This window comes from Poecilia latipinna, unplaced genomic scaffold (assembly GCF_001443285.1).
Source record: "Poecilia latipinna isolate Pla-1442-1.1 unplaced genomic scaffold, P_latipinna-1.0 Scaffold83, whole genome shotgun sequence".
NCBI classification, from domain to species: domain Eukaryota; kingdom Metazoa; phylum Chordata; class Actinopteri; order Cyprinodontiformes; family Poeciliidae; genus Poecilia; species Poecilia latipinna.
This window is the reverse complement of record NW_015112699.1, coordinates 219270-233317: the sequence shown is the minus strand read 5'-3', so window position 1 is coordinate 233317 and position 14048 is coordinate 219270. Positions and strand designations below refer to the sequence as shown.

General features: G+C 38.7%; 1 protein-coding gene across 4 annotated transcripts in view; it reads right to left on the bottom strand.

The window, feature by feature from the left end:
• col5a3a (collagen, type V, alpha 3a) overlaps positions 1–14048 on the bottom strand; it is a 52225-nt gene extending 38177 nt beyond the window's left edge. For 2 of the 4 annotated variants that reach the window (XM_015020591.1, XM_015020599.1), the window contains exons 1-4: positions 13757–14048; positions 3270–3434; positions 2722–2935; positions 2295–2457 (exon numbers count right to left, since the gene is read on the bottom strand). In XM_015020591.1, the coding sequence (XP_014876077.1) occupies positions 2295–2457; positions 2722–2935; positions 3270–3434; positions 13757–13841 (627 nt within the window). In that variant the 5' untranslated portion in view covers positions 13842–14048. The remainder of the gene's footprint in view (positions 1–2294; positions 2458–2721; positions 2936–3269; positions 3435–13756) is intronic. The other 2 variants (XM_015020607.1, XM_015020617.1) reach the window with 1 other exon arrangement.

Sequence of the window (14048 nt, the reverse complement as noted above, 5' to 3'; positions counted from 1 at the left end):
TGGGAACAGAGGCCCAGAGGTCAGCCTGCTTAACTTTTCTCCCTGTGGTACCAGCCTCACCCCATATATCGAATTCTGCTGGTGAAACACAGCATATAAAAAGTAAAAGAATTTTAAACACAAAAAAAGGCCAAAACATAGAGACCAGTAAGGGGGTTCTTTAATTTAGAATTTGGTTCCTCAGAAAATTTATTGACCGATATAAAGGATGATTTGGATGACACATAATACAGATTGACTTTAACGTATTAGTCATAACCACACATCGAATATGATCATCATCATGACTCTTTGCATAAGATGATAAATTAGGGCATCAGAGTGTTTTTGGACCAAAGCCAAAAATTAAGAGGCCTTGGTTGCTTTTGAAAAGGGAAATTTATGCTGCCCACAAGGAGACACATTTCCCAAGTGGGATTTAAAGTAATTACATAAACTGGAAAGCTACAGTCACTGTCTGCAAGGGAGGGGGGACGGAGGTGAGGGGAACAGCGTGTGAAGGCAGCTGAGGTTAAATAAGGGCGCAAATGGTAAGATTTTAATTTGTGGGCAAAGTTACAAATTAAGTGTTGAAACCCCAAAAGCTACGAGTTCATAAGAAGACAACATGCAAAAAAAGAAAAAAACTAATAAAAACATAGTAAGCAAGAAAAAATCTGTTTGCAAATAAGTATTCTGATCTATAATTTTTTTTCAAGAATTTTTATTGCTTTGTTGTCATTGCAACTAAGAATAAAAAAAACTCCCTCTGCACATCCACAAAACCTTTGAACAGGTACAGAATCTTATCTTACGCTTCTCTATCTTCCGTTTTCTCCTGTACTCCATTAGGAGGATTCTGAGCCCTGAGGACATGGAAGGGGAAGGGGCTTGAGCTGATCTCAATTTCATGCTGTTGGTTAGAGATTTAGTTGGGCCTCATTGGGAATGACAATGGAGAAGGTTGAGTATTATCATGGGAAGCACAGAGAATGACTGACAGTAAAGGTTACAGCAGTGAAAACGGGAACTGGTGAGACTCTCAGAGTTTGATTTGATACTCCCCGAGTGAGCTTTGCTGCATATTAATACATATGTGGCCATTCATGTTAATGTAAAAAGCCTGCCTGTTTCATTTTGCAGAAATCCCTTAAATAGTAGAGATTGAGCTATTTATCGCAACAGTCACTCTACCACGATTCCCCATGTGCAAAGTCAGATCTTTAAATTAATGCTAGTATTTTTTATTTTTATTTTTTTTTTTTTTTTTTTTTGGCTTTGCAATGAAAATTAAACTGGACAAGTTACAATTCTCCTTCTCAAACATAGTATTTTTTTTGCTCACAGTCGTCGCTCCTTTACAGTAACAATTGACAAACAACTCACATGTCACCCATATTCTACAAAATGATCTTAACAAATTGTTTAAAGCCTCAAAGTCTGAACTTGATTCAATTTTGTCTTTTTTTTTTTTTATAAAACTTTTTTAAAAGTATGTGTTGATTCCTTTCCACTTCCGAATTATCCATTACCCTGTGCAGATATATTCGGTATATCTTTTTTTTTTTTTTTTTTTTTTTTTTTAAGAAATTAAAAGTGTCATTTTGTGGTTTTAATGTGACAAAATGTAAAAACAATTCCCAGAAGAAAGAAGTTACTGTGGATCATCTTCAATGGGATCTATGTGTCAGAACTAATAGAAGTTGCAAATCCCAGTTTGCCATAATTAAACAGGGACCTTGTAGATATAAGTAAGAAAAAAATCTATTAAAAAACTGTTGCAGTAGAGCACGTAATCTAACAGTATCAATAACTAGTTTAAATCCCAGTTGTTTAAACTACTTGACAACTTTAAAACCACATATGTTTGTAGCACTTCAGATAAGCTCCACTCCATCTGGTTGTTTTTTAAAACAACCCTGAGAGGTTTCCAAATGAAAGAATAAAATAGGTCATGCATGATCACCAGGAAGTCCCCTACTGAGCCTTGTCATCTAATATAGACTATATAACCTCAGCAGAATAAGCTTCCCACACACATGCAATACAAAGATAAAAGAGACGTAAAGTTTTAGACATTTTCTTTTTGTTTAAACCACAACAAAAATTCACTCAGAACACAGAGCTGCTGCTGCATAGAGGGCCACAGCACACAACACAATCACATTGTTTATTCTTAGTATCTGGCAAACCAGATCTGCTGAGAAGAGATCTAAACATCATAGAAAAAAAAGCAATAGAGTAACCATGAGTCCGACCCTGAGATCAACCGTTTTCATCTGTTTTGTGGTTCACGCTCTTTCATAATCTCGTACCTCGAAAACTTCTTCATCCAGCAGCCGTGTTCCAAAAACAACAACTCCCTCAGTGCTGACCACGGCATCGTCCCCCCGCTGTAGATCCAGAGTTTCCACCTTCTGGCAGTCCAAGTAAAGGGTCACAGTCTTGTCGAGGACGCTGTAGGCTATCCTGTGCCATCTGAAACGGCAACCAGAAAGAATGAACACAGGTTAGTCTTAAAGGAGGAGTTTATTTGTTTGTGTCCATAGAAGATGCCCAATTTATCCCAAGTCTTTAAAATATATTGCAAAGCATTTAGACAAGACAATTTGACTATGAATCTCATGTTGAGTTTGGTTAAGAATAATAGAATTAACACATGAAATCAAACTAACAGCTTAGTTCTGTCAGATCACTTGGTGTCACATTCAACAGGGAGGATAAGGCCTTCATACTACCCACTTTCCATCTGCTGTGTTGATCTTCCTGAAAATAGGATACTCATGTGGAGTGGGCTGCCCATGCTGGTCTTCGTACACAAAGACAGGGGACCGACCCACCTCGAGCCCCACCTGCTGCACCCCCCCGTCATCATACACTGAAAAAAGGAAGAACTGGGAGCCCTTTTTAGCTCTTACGGTAGCCATCAGGGAGAAATTCTCAGGAAAAGTGGAATCTGCAGGTGGAGGAGCAGAGAGGAGAGTTGTTAAGAAATGAAGAGCGGGGCGCAGCAGGGAAGCACGCATTTCATCACCTGCTGGCAAGGACCTGGATGAGGATAACGATGAAAAATATTAACCATGAAAAGACGGAGTGTAGAAGGGGGGAAAGTAGGTGAGGTTCTGTCACATATATTATGCTTCACAGAGTCAACATTCACACTTATTTTGTACATCTTAATGTTTTCAGACATTAAAGGAAATGATTGAGAACCCCATGCCTGAAGTGGATTAAGAGGATTTTTCTCTATGTTGTCATATAGAAGGAAAAAAAAAAAGTCTAGACAGTACCATGGAATAGCTGTTTAGTGGGAGTGCTGAGCTGGATCTTTTTGATCTTGTAAGCCAGGTCCGTCTCCTCCGTGCCCCTCCTGCTAGTGCAGAGACCAGCCTCCAAGGAAACCCCCTCCATGTTCTCTGACAGCCCGAGAACTCGCAAAACATCAACAGGATCAGCTGTGAATGGAAACCAAGAGAAAATGAACCATCTGTCCGTGGTAATAAAGGAGTCTGAGAAAACATGGAGTGTGCTTGCACACTCGTAAATTCAGCCATTTCAAACGACTTAACACACTTTAATAAACGATGTCTTGCTCTCTGTTTGTCCCTCCGTCTAACATTGCATGAAAAAAAAATTTACAAAACACTTTAAGACAGAATGAAACTTGTAGCATACGGGAGAATGCTTTTATCTTGTCAGATCAAAACTACAATTCTGCCTTTGTGACAACCCGCTTTTTTTTTTTTTTTTTCAGCTAAATACTAGCTGTTACTTGTCCGATGAGCAGGACTTATTGTGGCTGGTAACTGGTTTTAATGCGTGGTGCCTTCCTGCTTCCTGTGAGTCAAAAAAAAAAAAGATGAGGTCCCCTGCGATGTGGTGGCAGGTGGTCTGGCTTCTGTGGATGTTATTATAGCATAAGAGGCGGTACCCAGACTAACCTGTAATTCTGCGGTAGCACAGCTGACAGCTGACACCTGCACAGATCCCCCCCGTGCCAGCCAACAATGACACATCTGGATTTCATTTAGAGGAATCTAAACCAGTCATCCTCAGTTTTTACATGCCACAAACAAAGGAAGGCTTTTTTTTTTTTTTTCATTTTGTATTTTTTGCAAGCCCAATAACATAACAATTGTTTAAATGCATTTTCTGAACCATAGCTGATCAAATAATGTTTATTACAGTAACTTTATCCCCTGCAGATAAGGGCTTCCTTCAAGACGACAGCCTCCCAGCTTCCCTCCTTTCAATGAGCCTGTGTTTTATTTGCAATCTGCTGCTCATGTTATTAGATGTCTGCTGATAAAGTGCTGCCGTGAGCATTAGCCAGGATCAGAGCTTTGCGCGCATCCAGTCTCCCACCAGCTGCTACAGAGCGTGGCTCAGCACTTTGCATTCCAAGCATCTGAAATGAGGATCCTAAACCCGAATTGCCTCCTGAAACTCTCGCTGCTCAGAGTTTGCCTTTTATTCTCCTCGTTAATTAAACATGTGGGGAGAGTTTACTATTGCCCAGACACCGCTTGGAGAAAAACACAGCATTACATTTTATGGCTTTATTTATTTGCAAAGCAGACTCTGTCTTTTTTTTTTTTTCTTTTTTTCCCCCAAACATTTTTAACAGCTCCATAACCTCACATAAGAGGTTGTTGGTGGACAAGGCAATAAATTAACTATGTTCAACAATAGAAAACATGATCTGATGGGGCAAATGTTGACTATATGAAGAGTACTACACACCGTTCAAATCAAATCATTATAGAAATGGCAGAAAATGGCAAAAACTAAAACATTTCTTTAGCTTGAACAGTAAAGTACTGTTTGAAAAGCTTCAGTTGCATAATAATCAATTCAAGTAACATCATTTTAAGCAAGCTTATATTTTATAAATGTCCACATCAAGAAATTTTGCACAATACACTTGAGAAGTATCTTCTCCAGCAAACTTTTGCCGACAATTGAAGCCAAAGTCCGGAGGCCTCAGTGTGATGCACAGCAGAATTTTTCTTCTTATGTAATATATTTCTGCAGGAAGTCAGCATTTTGGTGGCACTGGGAAATTTATTGACAACGAATGAAATATTTTGTGTGGGCTACTGTTTACAGTCATGCAGCAGAGCTGTGATGGCCCAAAAAAACCTGCCAGGACAGCAGAAAAAGAGACAGCTTGGACTTTGTCCTAGGCCTTTCAGAGATTTCCTGTAACTGTCACTTTGCAGAGGTAAAGTGCTAATTCAGCAGTGGTTAAATATTGCATATACTTATAAATACATAAGTACATGTATTGCTCTGTTAGGCAGAGCAATGCATGTACTTGAACTACTGAATGGACCAAGAACTTTTTTATAAACTAGCTTGATTAATTGCAAGTATAAAGTAAATAATGCCTAGCAAACCTAAGAGCAGCTGGTTTTATTTGAACTGTTAAAACAGTTAGTTAATTAAATACAAAACAAACCTGTAACATCAAATTGATCACTCTGGGCTTTAGAGTTTCCTGCTTTGCAATACAAAAAGCAAACAGTAAATAATTCAGCCAAAAAAGGTTAAAATTATGATGACTTCTCCAGCGTATTCTTCATTTTTAGTAAGTCTTTTAGTAAGACTTAATTTAATGCTCTCTTATTTAGCACACATTCTTTGGTTTTCATAGTCCTATGTTATTGTTACAAACAAAAATCGTATTGTATTTTATTGGGACCAACAGAAAGTAGTGGAGGGGATTCCCAAAGTTTTCACAAATAAAAATCTAAATAGTGTATCATATTTAGCCTGTGTCAATGTTTTTCACCTTTCACTGCAGGTTGGACAAACAACATCTTCCATCATTAACTTGCCAGTCTGATCACAACTTCTTCATTGCATTCGGGTCTGGTCTTAATTGGGTTTTTCTAAAACAATATGTTTTGATCAAAACCACTGAATTGTGGTTATGGCTGTATGGAAGCTAAGCCTCCACCCCCGCCTTATGATTTTTAAGAATCACAAGAAGTCCTTTGTTGTTCCTGTATTTTTCCATTCCTCTTCCTGTCAACTGCAGTACGATCGACTGAACATGACTCTGTGATGTGTTCAAAGTTTTGGATATTGTTTGGTGCCTGCACGCTGCGTGACCAGTGCTCCGCGATCTTCATGATTATGTTCTCAAATGTTTTCTTCACAGAACATCTGTTTTCATAATCAGAATATCAGGTAAAACTCTAGTTACTAATAATGTGGCTTCTGAAAGCAGTTGGTTCCATTGGATATCACTTTGGGGAATCAGAGTAAAGCGGGATGAACACAAATTACTGACAAATCTTTTCCAGACTTATTTTTGCAAAAACTTTTTTTCTGACTTTACATTGTTCAAAATGTTGTACTTTACCGCATAAAATCAAAACAAAACACATAGAGGTTTGTGGCTGTAGTGTTACAATTCAATGAATATGTATACGTTTGCAAGACACTGACCTACTTTGATATTCAATCATCTGCATTGCTGTTAAAACACTTTAAATTTGCCATGTCCTCCATAATATGTGATTGTTAATGTTCTTTTTCATTCTCCGAGTTGTTCTTCACTATGAGACTAAAAGTTAGCTTTTCCTCTCCCCAAACATCAGAATCCAATTCAAGTCCAAAACAACTGACAGTGAGGAAGAGAAGTCATAAGGCCCTGATGTTTGGAGCATTGCTCCCTTGTGATGATCCTAAACAGAAGCAACATGGGGTTAATTAATTTACAAGAAGCTGACCGCCAAACTATATCACCACCTGACAAAGTTACTTTAATCTTATCTATTTGGACTGTCCAACAAAGACATAAAGCTGTTATTTTTGAATGTTGTCGTTTTCTCCAATGAAGTTTGAGGTTGACAAAAGATTGTTGACCTCTAACACTCATATATCAATAAATGAATAATAAAAATCTGTATCTAAGTCACAAAGAGGCATCTGAAACAAGCAGCAGACACTGTGTGTTTCCAATAAGTGGTCAGGGTGACACCTGTAATTAGATTTGGGTGGAATCATAAGACTCCAACAGACCAATGTGCGAAAGAACTCATTGGTATGGGTGTGTGTGATGCTGAGAACCTGGACATAAAATATCCACCAACCTGTGGAGAAGTCAGTCTAAAAGCTGTTGATGCAATGTGGAAAGCTTACTAAAGAGCTTTACCCTTGTAAAAAAAAAAAAAGAAAAAAAAAAGCCTATTCCACACATGCATCAAGAAGAAAAGCCCAGAGAAATGGAAGGCTGCCTTTAGAAGTTTGGATACGTGCACCCATCAGTGAAAGAATGTTATCGTTTCCATGCTTAAGATCCATTAAGTCAGTGGGATCTAAATTCTAACAGCTTCTTTTCCTTTCCTGCAGCACTGACTGTCTGAACAAGTTTCACTTGCATCTCATTATTCTTTGTTGCAATGTCCTTACCTCCCCTTTCAACTTATGTCAATTCGGAGAAAGTTGGGAAGGTTGAGCAAAGATTTAAAAAAAAATAAAATAAAAAAAAAAGATCCAAATCTTCAAAAATTCTGGAATTCTACTGATAAACAAGCTGTGCATGAAGCAACGGTGCTACATGACTTAAATTTCACAAACTCTCCATGGACCGGGGTGTTTTTCCAACTACAGCAAATGTCAGAGTACTTGGGAAAGGGCTAAAATATCCAACTTGCTCATAGATGTTTTTGCAAAACAGAACAGTCAGATTTAACATGCAGCAAATGGAATGCTGCGAGGATGCAGAAAATGCACATGTAAAGCTGAAAGAAACTTGCAGATTCTTACTTTCTCCAAGTACGCTTTCCTCCCTCCCCCCCATTGTACTTTTATCTGAGAGATAACCACAACCGTCAAGTAGCACTGACATACAAGCTTTATTAGACAGAGAATATTTGAGCGGTCTGTCTTACAGATTGCGTCCTGTTCCCAAGAACTGATAGTAAACACTTTTTATGTGTAGATCTTGTGGTCCATTCTCTCTCTGCCCTGTGGCGACACAACTCAGCACCATTTCAGTCATCAGTGGACATAATGTGTTCTCTGTGATTCTAAAGCAAATGTCTCCGAAGACATTCTTTATGACTCACACCACCTACACTCCAGACCCTGCCTGAGAACACCCCTCTCTCATAGAGACAGTACTACACTGTCAACAGTGATTGCATTTGCGAACTGGGGGAAATGTAACGAGAAATGAAGCCAAGAGGAAATCTGCACACTTAAATATTCCCACCGTATCTGCTACCACACCCTGGAATGAGAGGAGGGAAAGAACTGACATTTACACTTTACATGACACGAGATGCCCAGATTAGATCAGCTGATGAAAAATGCATGCTTGGATCAAGAAGAAATAAAAATCGGCTCAGTGAAATTAAATTGTCTGTAAAAAAGTGCAGCATGAAGAGAATTTATTCAAAAATAAATAAATAAATAAAGGTCCAAGGGTGCCAAGCTCTAAAAGGTGGTGATTAACAATGGAAAATTGATGAAAGATCCAGTGCAAGTGGTTGAATAAATCTAGACACATTTTCTCTCAGGCACTGGGAAGAGATAATTTAATTAGAACAGGATGTGACCCTTTGTCTGGGTCACATCTGTGTGCAGACAAGAACACTGCAAGTTAAGAGGAACTAATACATGTAACACAGATTAAAAGTAAAACACACAAATAATCTTGACAAACTGAGCACATGATCTGCATTAACTGCTTACATCTAGCTTGATTAAGTCAGCTGCAGGGGGAAAACTAACATGGAGCATTTTGTCTTATTAAAACTGCTTTTGAATCTCTGTTGCTTTATGTGAGGCATTGAAAAGAATCTTTTCAAAAGTATATTCTAAATATGAGAAATGTAGATTAAGGCATTTGTTTTGCATTATTATTGGAATGTAGTGACACACTGCAGTAGAAATATTAAATGTTCATCTGTATCATCATTATTATAGCGGCAGGGTCACAAGGGGTGCTGTTGCCTATCTCCAGCAGTCAATTTAGAGATCAATTGAGAGTTAAAATCTTCTTTACATGGGTGTCCTGGACAAAAACAGCAATAAAACACATTACACATAAGATTCTACAAATGATGAAGCATCAATGATCAACAAAATCTAAATAAAAAGAAAGGAGTCAATTAACACGTGTAAATAATTCATCAATCAAACATTTGCATTCAAATCTTTAACAATTTAAAAAGTCAAGCCTTTGCTTTAAGGTCACTCAGAGAAACAAGTTCATTCATAAATAAGGGGCAAAATCCTTGAATGCTTACAATGACAGCCACAAAAAGCATGTATGATAATCATACCCACTTCTGAATGTGGGTCAGGGACTCTGTCGTGTTTTTAGAGCTAATATTTCCACATCCATATCAGTTATACTTTTGGTGTTGAAGCAAGAAGATTTAATAGGAATCTGGTTGCATGATTCCTCCCAGTTCACATCAGCACCACATTCTTGAATCTCCACAGATTTCCATGATCTTGTTTTGTTCCTCCGCATGATGAGCTGACAGGCCAATAGCTACTTGGCCCACAGAGAAAACACCTGCCCCTCAAGGCCCTGAACCAAACAGCCGCCCCTCAGAAAAAAACCCAGAGTTAAACTTCTGGACATATGACGACTTTCTTGAGCAATATGCGTGTCTTTTCTGCATGACTTTCTTGGCCTGTTTAATGTTAAAACTACCTGACGATTGTTCATTTTACTCTAAAATGCTAAAAGGAATCACAATGTCTCACCAATGGGGAAAAAAGCACAAATTAACAAGCAATCAGACAGAATTTCATACAAACCAGACAGAGTCATTAGTGATTTTTCATTTCTTTGTAATGTCCTTTAACCCTTCCACAGAGCCAGACGTATTAAATATATTTTCAAAATATATTTCTTTTGGTCTATCTGAAATAATTTCTTTTTTTGTTGCTATCATTGCTCCTGTTGTGAGTCGATCATAGGGCAACACTAAGACACAGAGGACAAACAACCATGCAATTTAGGGCAATGTAGAGCAACTAATTAACCTAATATTAGCTGCTCAATATCAGTAAAACATGCAAATTGAAATAATAATGATGAATACACAATAGTCATGACTTGCACAAAATAAATAATAAGTATAAAGTATCAATGTCTGTATGCTTTAGATTGGTAGCCAGCAAAGACTCAAGATAAAAAGTTGTCATGGCAACTGCTCCAAAAAAAAAAGAAAAATAATAATTTCTGTCATTTTTAATCCTTGGTTATTTCGATTCCACCATGTTTTATGGATAAAGCCGCTTCTGTTTTCAGCTTTAAAACAACTTGCTGTTTCCAAATGACTTTACCACCATGTGACCTGTTTACTTTTTAGAAACCTTTTTTGCTACATTAAACAACTAGCATCACCAAATATATCACAGGTACATAAATTCTCATTATATGGTATTTAAATATCTGGTATTAATTCCAATCCAAGCAGATCTTCACTAAATGTGTATCGCAGACAGGGAGGTTGTGATAATGACACATTTGCAATACATTGTGCAGCCCTATCAAAAACACATATTCAGACTGTGGAAGGAAGCCAGAGTACCCAGAGAGAATACACACACACACACACACACACACACGCACAGGGAGAAAACTACATGCAGGTGAAAAAAACTAGTGGAAATTAAGATCTCTCATGTTGTTTGTTGTTGTCACGTATGGTGGAGAAGTGGGGAGCATAAGAAGAGCTTGGGTCTTGACTGCTTTAAATCCTATTCCTGGTCATTTCCTGAGGAATGTGTTTCTGTTTGACCTATGAATCATTCCTAGATTAAAAAAAAAAAAAGCTCTTAAACTCATGGGATGAGTTACACATAACTTCAAAAATTAAGCTGGACCTTTAGTTGCTCTTTCACAAGTTGTCACAAGACACAATTTCCTCTCTCTCCTTTTTTACTGAGTTAATTAGAAATATGAAACATCAATTTCATAAAAGGGTGTTTTAGAACCAACAGCGTGATTTTCAAATAGCCATTTTCTGAACTCATCACAGTTTATCAGTCATAAATAAGCTGAAAAATGTCTGAAACTAAAAATGGTACAACGAAATATTCTGCTATCACCTTGTATTACTAATACACTGGTTGTTGGCTTGGCCATTTAGATAAACAATCAGCAGTTCTCACTGACTTCTGACTTGCAGGAACAAAGTCGGGTTTAATTCTAATCTTACATGCGAGTTGATCCGACGGTTGAGGTAACGCTTTTTTTTTTTATCAACGGCTTTTGTTCTCTTCTCATTGACGTTTCTGGAATATACCATCGCGATAAGGCAGAAAGACTAGACTGAACTGAGTGGAAAAGCAGCCAAAGAAAATGCCTGGCAAATAATAAATATGACTTTGAAAGATTATAAGAATGTCTGGCTTGCTGGAAGAAAAATAAAAACACACAGGTTCCAATTTTGTTTTCGTAATTATGACCTCCACAGCAATGAGCACTGGGCTCATGAACTTGAATAAAAACACAGATGACATAAAGGGACACTGCAAAGAGGAGAGATCCTCTGATGTCTGCTCATTGCAATTCTACAGGAAGCATCTCCAACCAGTCCTACTGAAAGCTGCTTGGAGCTCTCAGTGATCAGAAGCTCAGAGCCGTAGAACCCTGAAGGGATAGGGACTTTCTGGAAGCCAGATGTGCGTGGAGTACTATAGATTGCAGTCCGGCGCCACAACGTGTTTAAGCATCACTTCTACATATTAAAGACTTGAGGTGGTTCCAAATAGTTTGGCTCATCAAAAAGTCTGAGAAGCAGTTTGATGTGAATCTTGCAGAATCAGCAACTATAGGCGCAGAGTTCGTCATTTCCGACACTTCTGATGTTTGATGTTTCCAGTAATGTTTCCAGTGCAATAAGATAGTCACACAATGAAGCACAAAAATCCCTGTGTTCTGCATTTGAACAGTGCCTAATTAAACTGACCTTAAAAATTGTTTTCAGTTGACATTAATTTGTTCTTTGATCAAAGGAAAAACTCTTGTTCTATGCTTTTGGGAGTTTGATCCTTTACAAGCAAGAGGACAGGATCAAACAGGACACAGTGGGGGGTCTGCATGGTGTATGTTTCCCCTTATTAGCGAAGGACAAGACAGGGCAGAAGTCGTAGGAGGAAAAAAATATACACAAGGAGATAAGGCAAAGAAAATGACAAACTCTCCACATACTTAGACTTTGAATGCAAAGGAAACCTTACTCAAATGTGTGGAAGTAGACGAACATGCAAATGTAACTGAAGTGAATTGTGCATGTGCCAGAATGTCTCACTTCCTGTCTGTACATGAAACGCTCTCTCATGTCTCAAACACACAGAGACGGCATGTGTGAGAGCCTTCTCCTGCTGGAACATACACATGTTGATGTCTGACATTAAAAGAGTCAGAGACGCAAACATATTATCAACTGCAAGCACAAAAGTAAGGCCACAATCTCAACACAGCCACATGTGCAGCGCGCTTTGAAATCGTCTCAGTCTCCGAGTGCACCAGACCCTCATTAGCTGTGGACACAGCAGCTACTGTGCCACTTGAATGTGATTAGGTCAGCTGGCTCACTTCCTCGTTCCATCACTTCATTTCAGCCAGTGAACAAGAAACGCTTCCAGCTAGAAAGTGTGTTGTAAGCCATGGGTGAAGATAAAACATGTTTAAGTGATAACCGTTCCTGCTGCTGAGACGTGTCACTCCATTAGGGGTCTCTGAACAGCAGCACCTGTAGAGGAAGTGGTCTGCACCTCTTAAAAGCAAACATCAACAGCCATAGGCCATAGGCCATAAGAGTGGCAAACACCAGTGAACCAAATGGCATATATAATACACAAACTATTGGACGTGTTTTTAAGTGCAGCATGACACGGTGATGGAGGAGCCCACAGCTTTGTTTTCTCGCAGGTGTACTGCAGAAAAATGAGCCCACTCTGCCTTTACATGCAATGGAACTATATGTGCAGGATATCACATAAAAGGTAGAGGCATTAAACCTGTCAAGCATTTCCGTTTGTCAGAATAATCAGGAATATGGCGGCTGAGACTACTAATGCTAAACGCTTTAACATCAGACATTTGCAAGGAGGAGATACATTAAACAGATTCGTGGCAGGAATGTTAATCTACTCAGTTCCTTGCGGTGTTCAGACATTCAGCTCGTTCTCAGACCGACGTTAAACCTTTTCGCGGTAAACCGACGCCGGTCGCAGGCAAACTCAAACATGACATCACAGCCTGCAGCCCACTGAGACGCAGAATCCTGACCCGACGCGGAAAGGGGCTCATTCAAATTCAAGCATTATAAATTATGTTGCATTAAAATGCAAATGTGGCAACACAAGCTCATTTAATCACAGTATGTTCGTTGACCCGAGAATTTTTAACTAAATTAGTTATTTGCGCTGTTCTCGGAAATTTTCGAGAGAAATTTGAGCCAATTTATTACCAGCCGATATCAACTCTGCATAACAAGTTGCAGCCTACAACACGTTCGCACCAGCCTCGAATTATTAAAAGCAGCTTTGCATATCAGATAGAAAGTTAAACTTAAGAAATAAATAAATAAATAAATGCAAATTAGCCTACTCTGTTGGGATAAAACCAAGTATTGCTTGAGGGCAAAGTGAGACAAAGACATGCCCGCAAACAGTGAAAGAAACTTGGATGAATTTTAGACAAGAACTGAAGGAACTTTCTATGTTTCTAAGGCTCCATAACCTGTTTTAGATCCTTTCTTATTGCACAGTAGTTAATTTGATACTTTACCAGTTTGAGCCGTTGTTAGGTGAAGTAGGATAAAAATAAATAGCGGTATTCTTCTGCGCGACCTGCTCCTTATGAAGTGGTCCATCCTTTAGAGCGAGGACCCCCGTCTGCCTCCGCGCCCAGAACTTTGTTGGCTGTTGCAGAACTTCTGTTTGTTCAAAACTACACGGCCATGTGTGGGGTAAAATGCACTCGGTATTTCCACTTCCTTTGATTGTTGGAGACGTTTTGTTGTGATGGATTCTCTTAGTTTCCCTGTGTGCCTCTCATTCAATCTCTCCCTCTCATCATC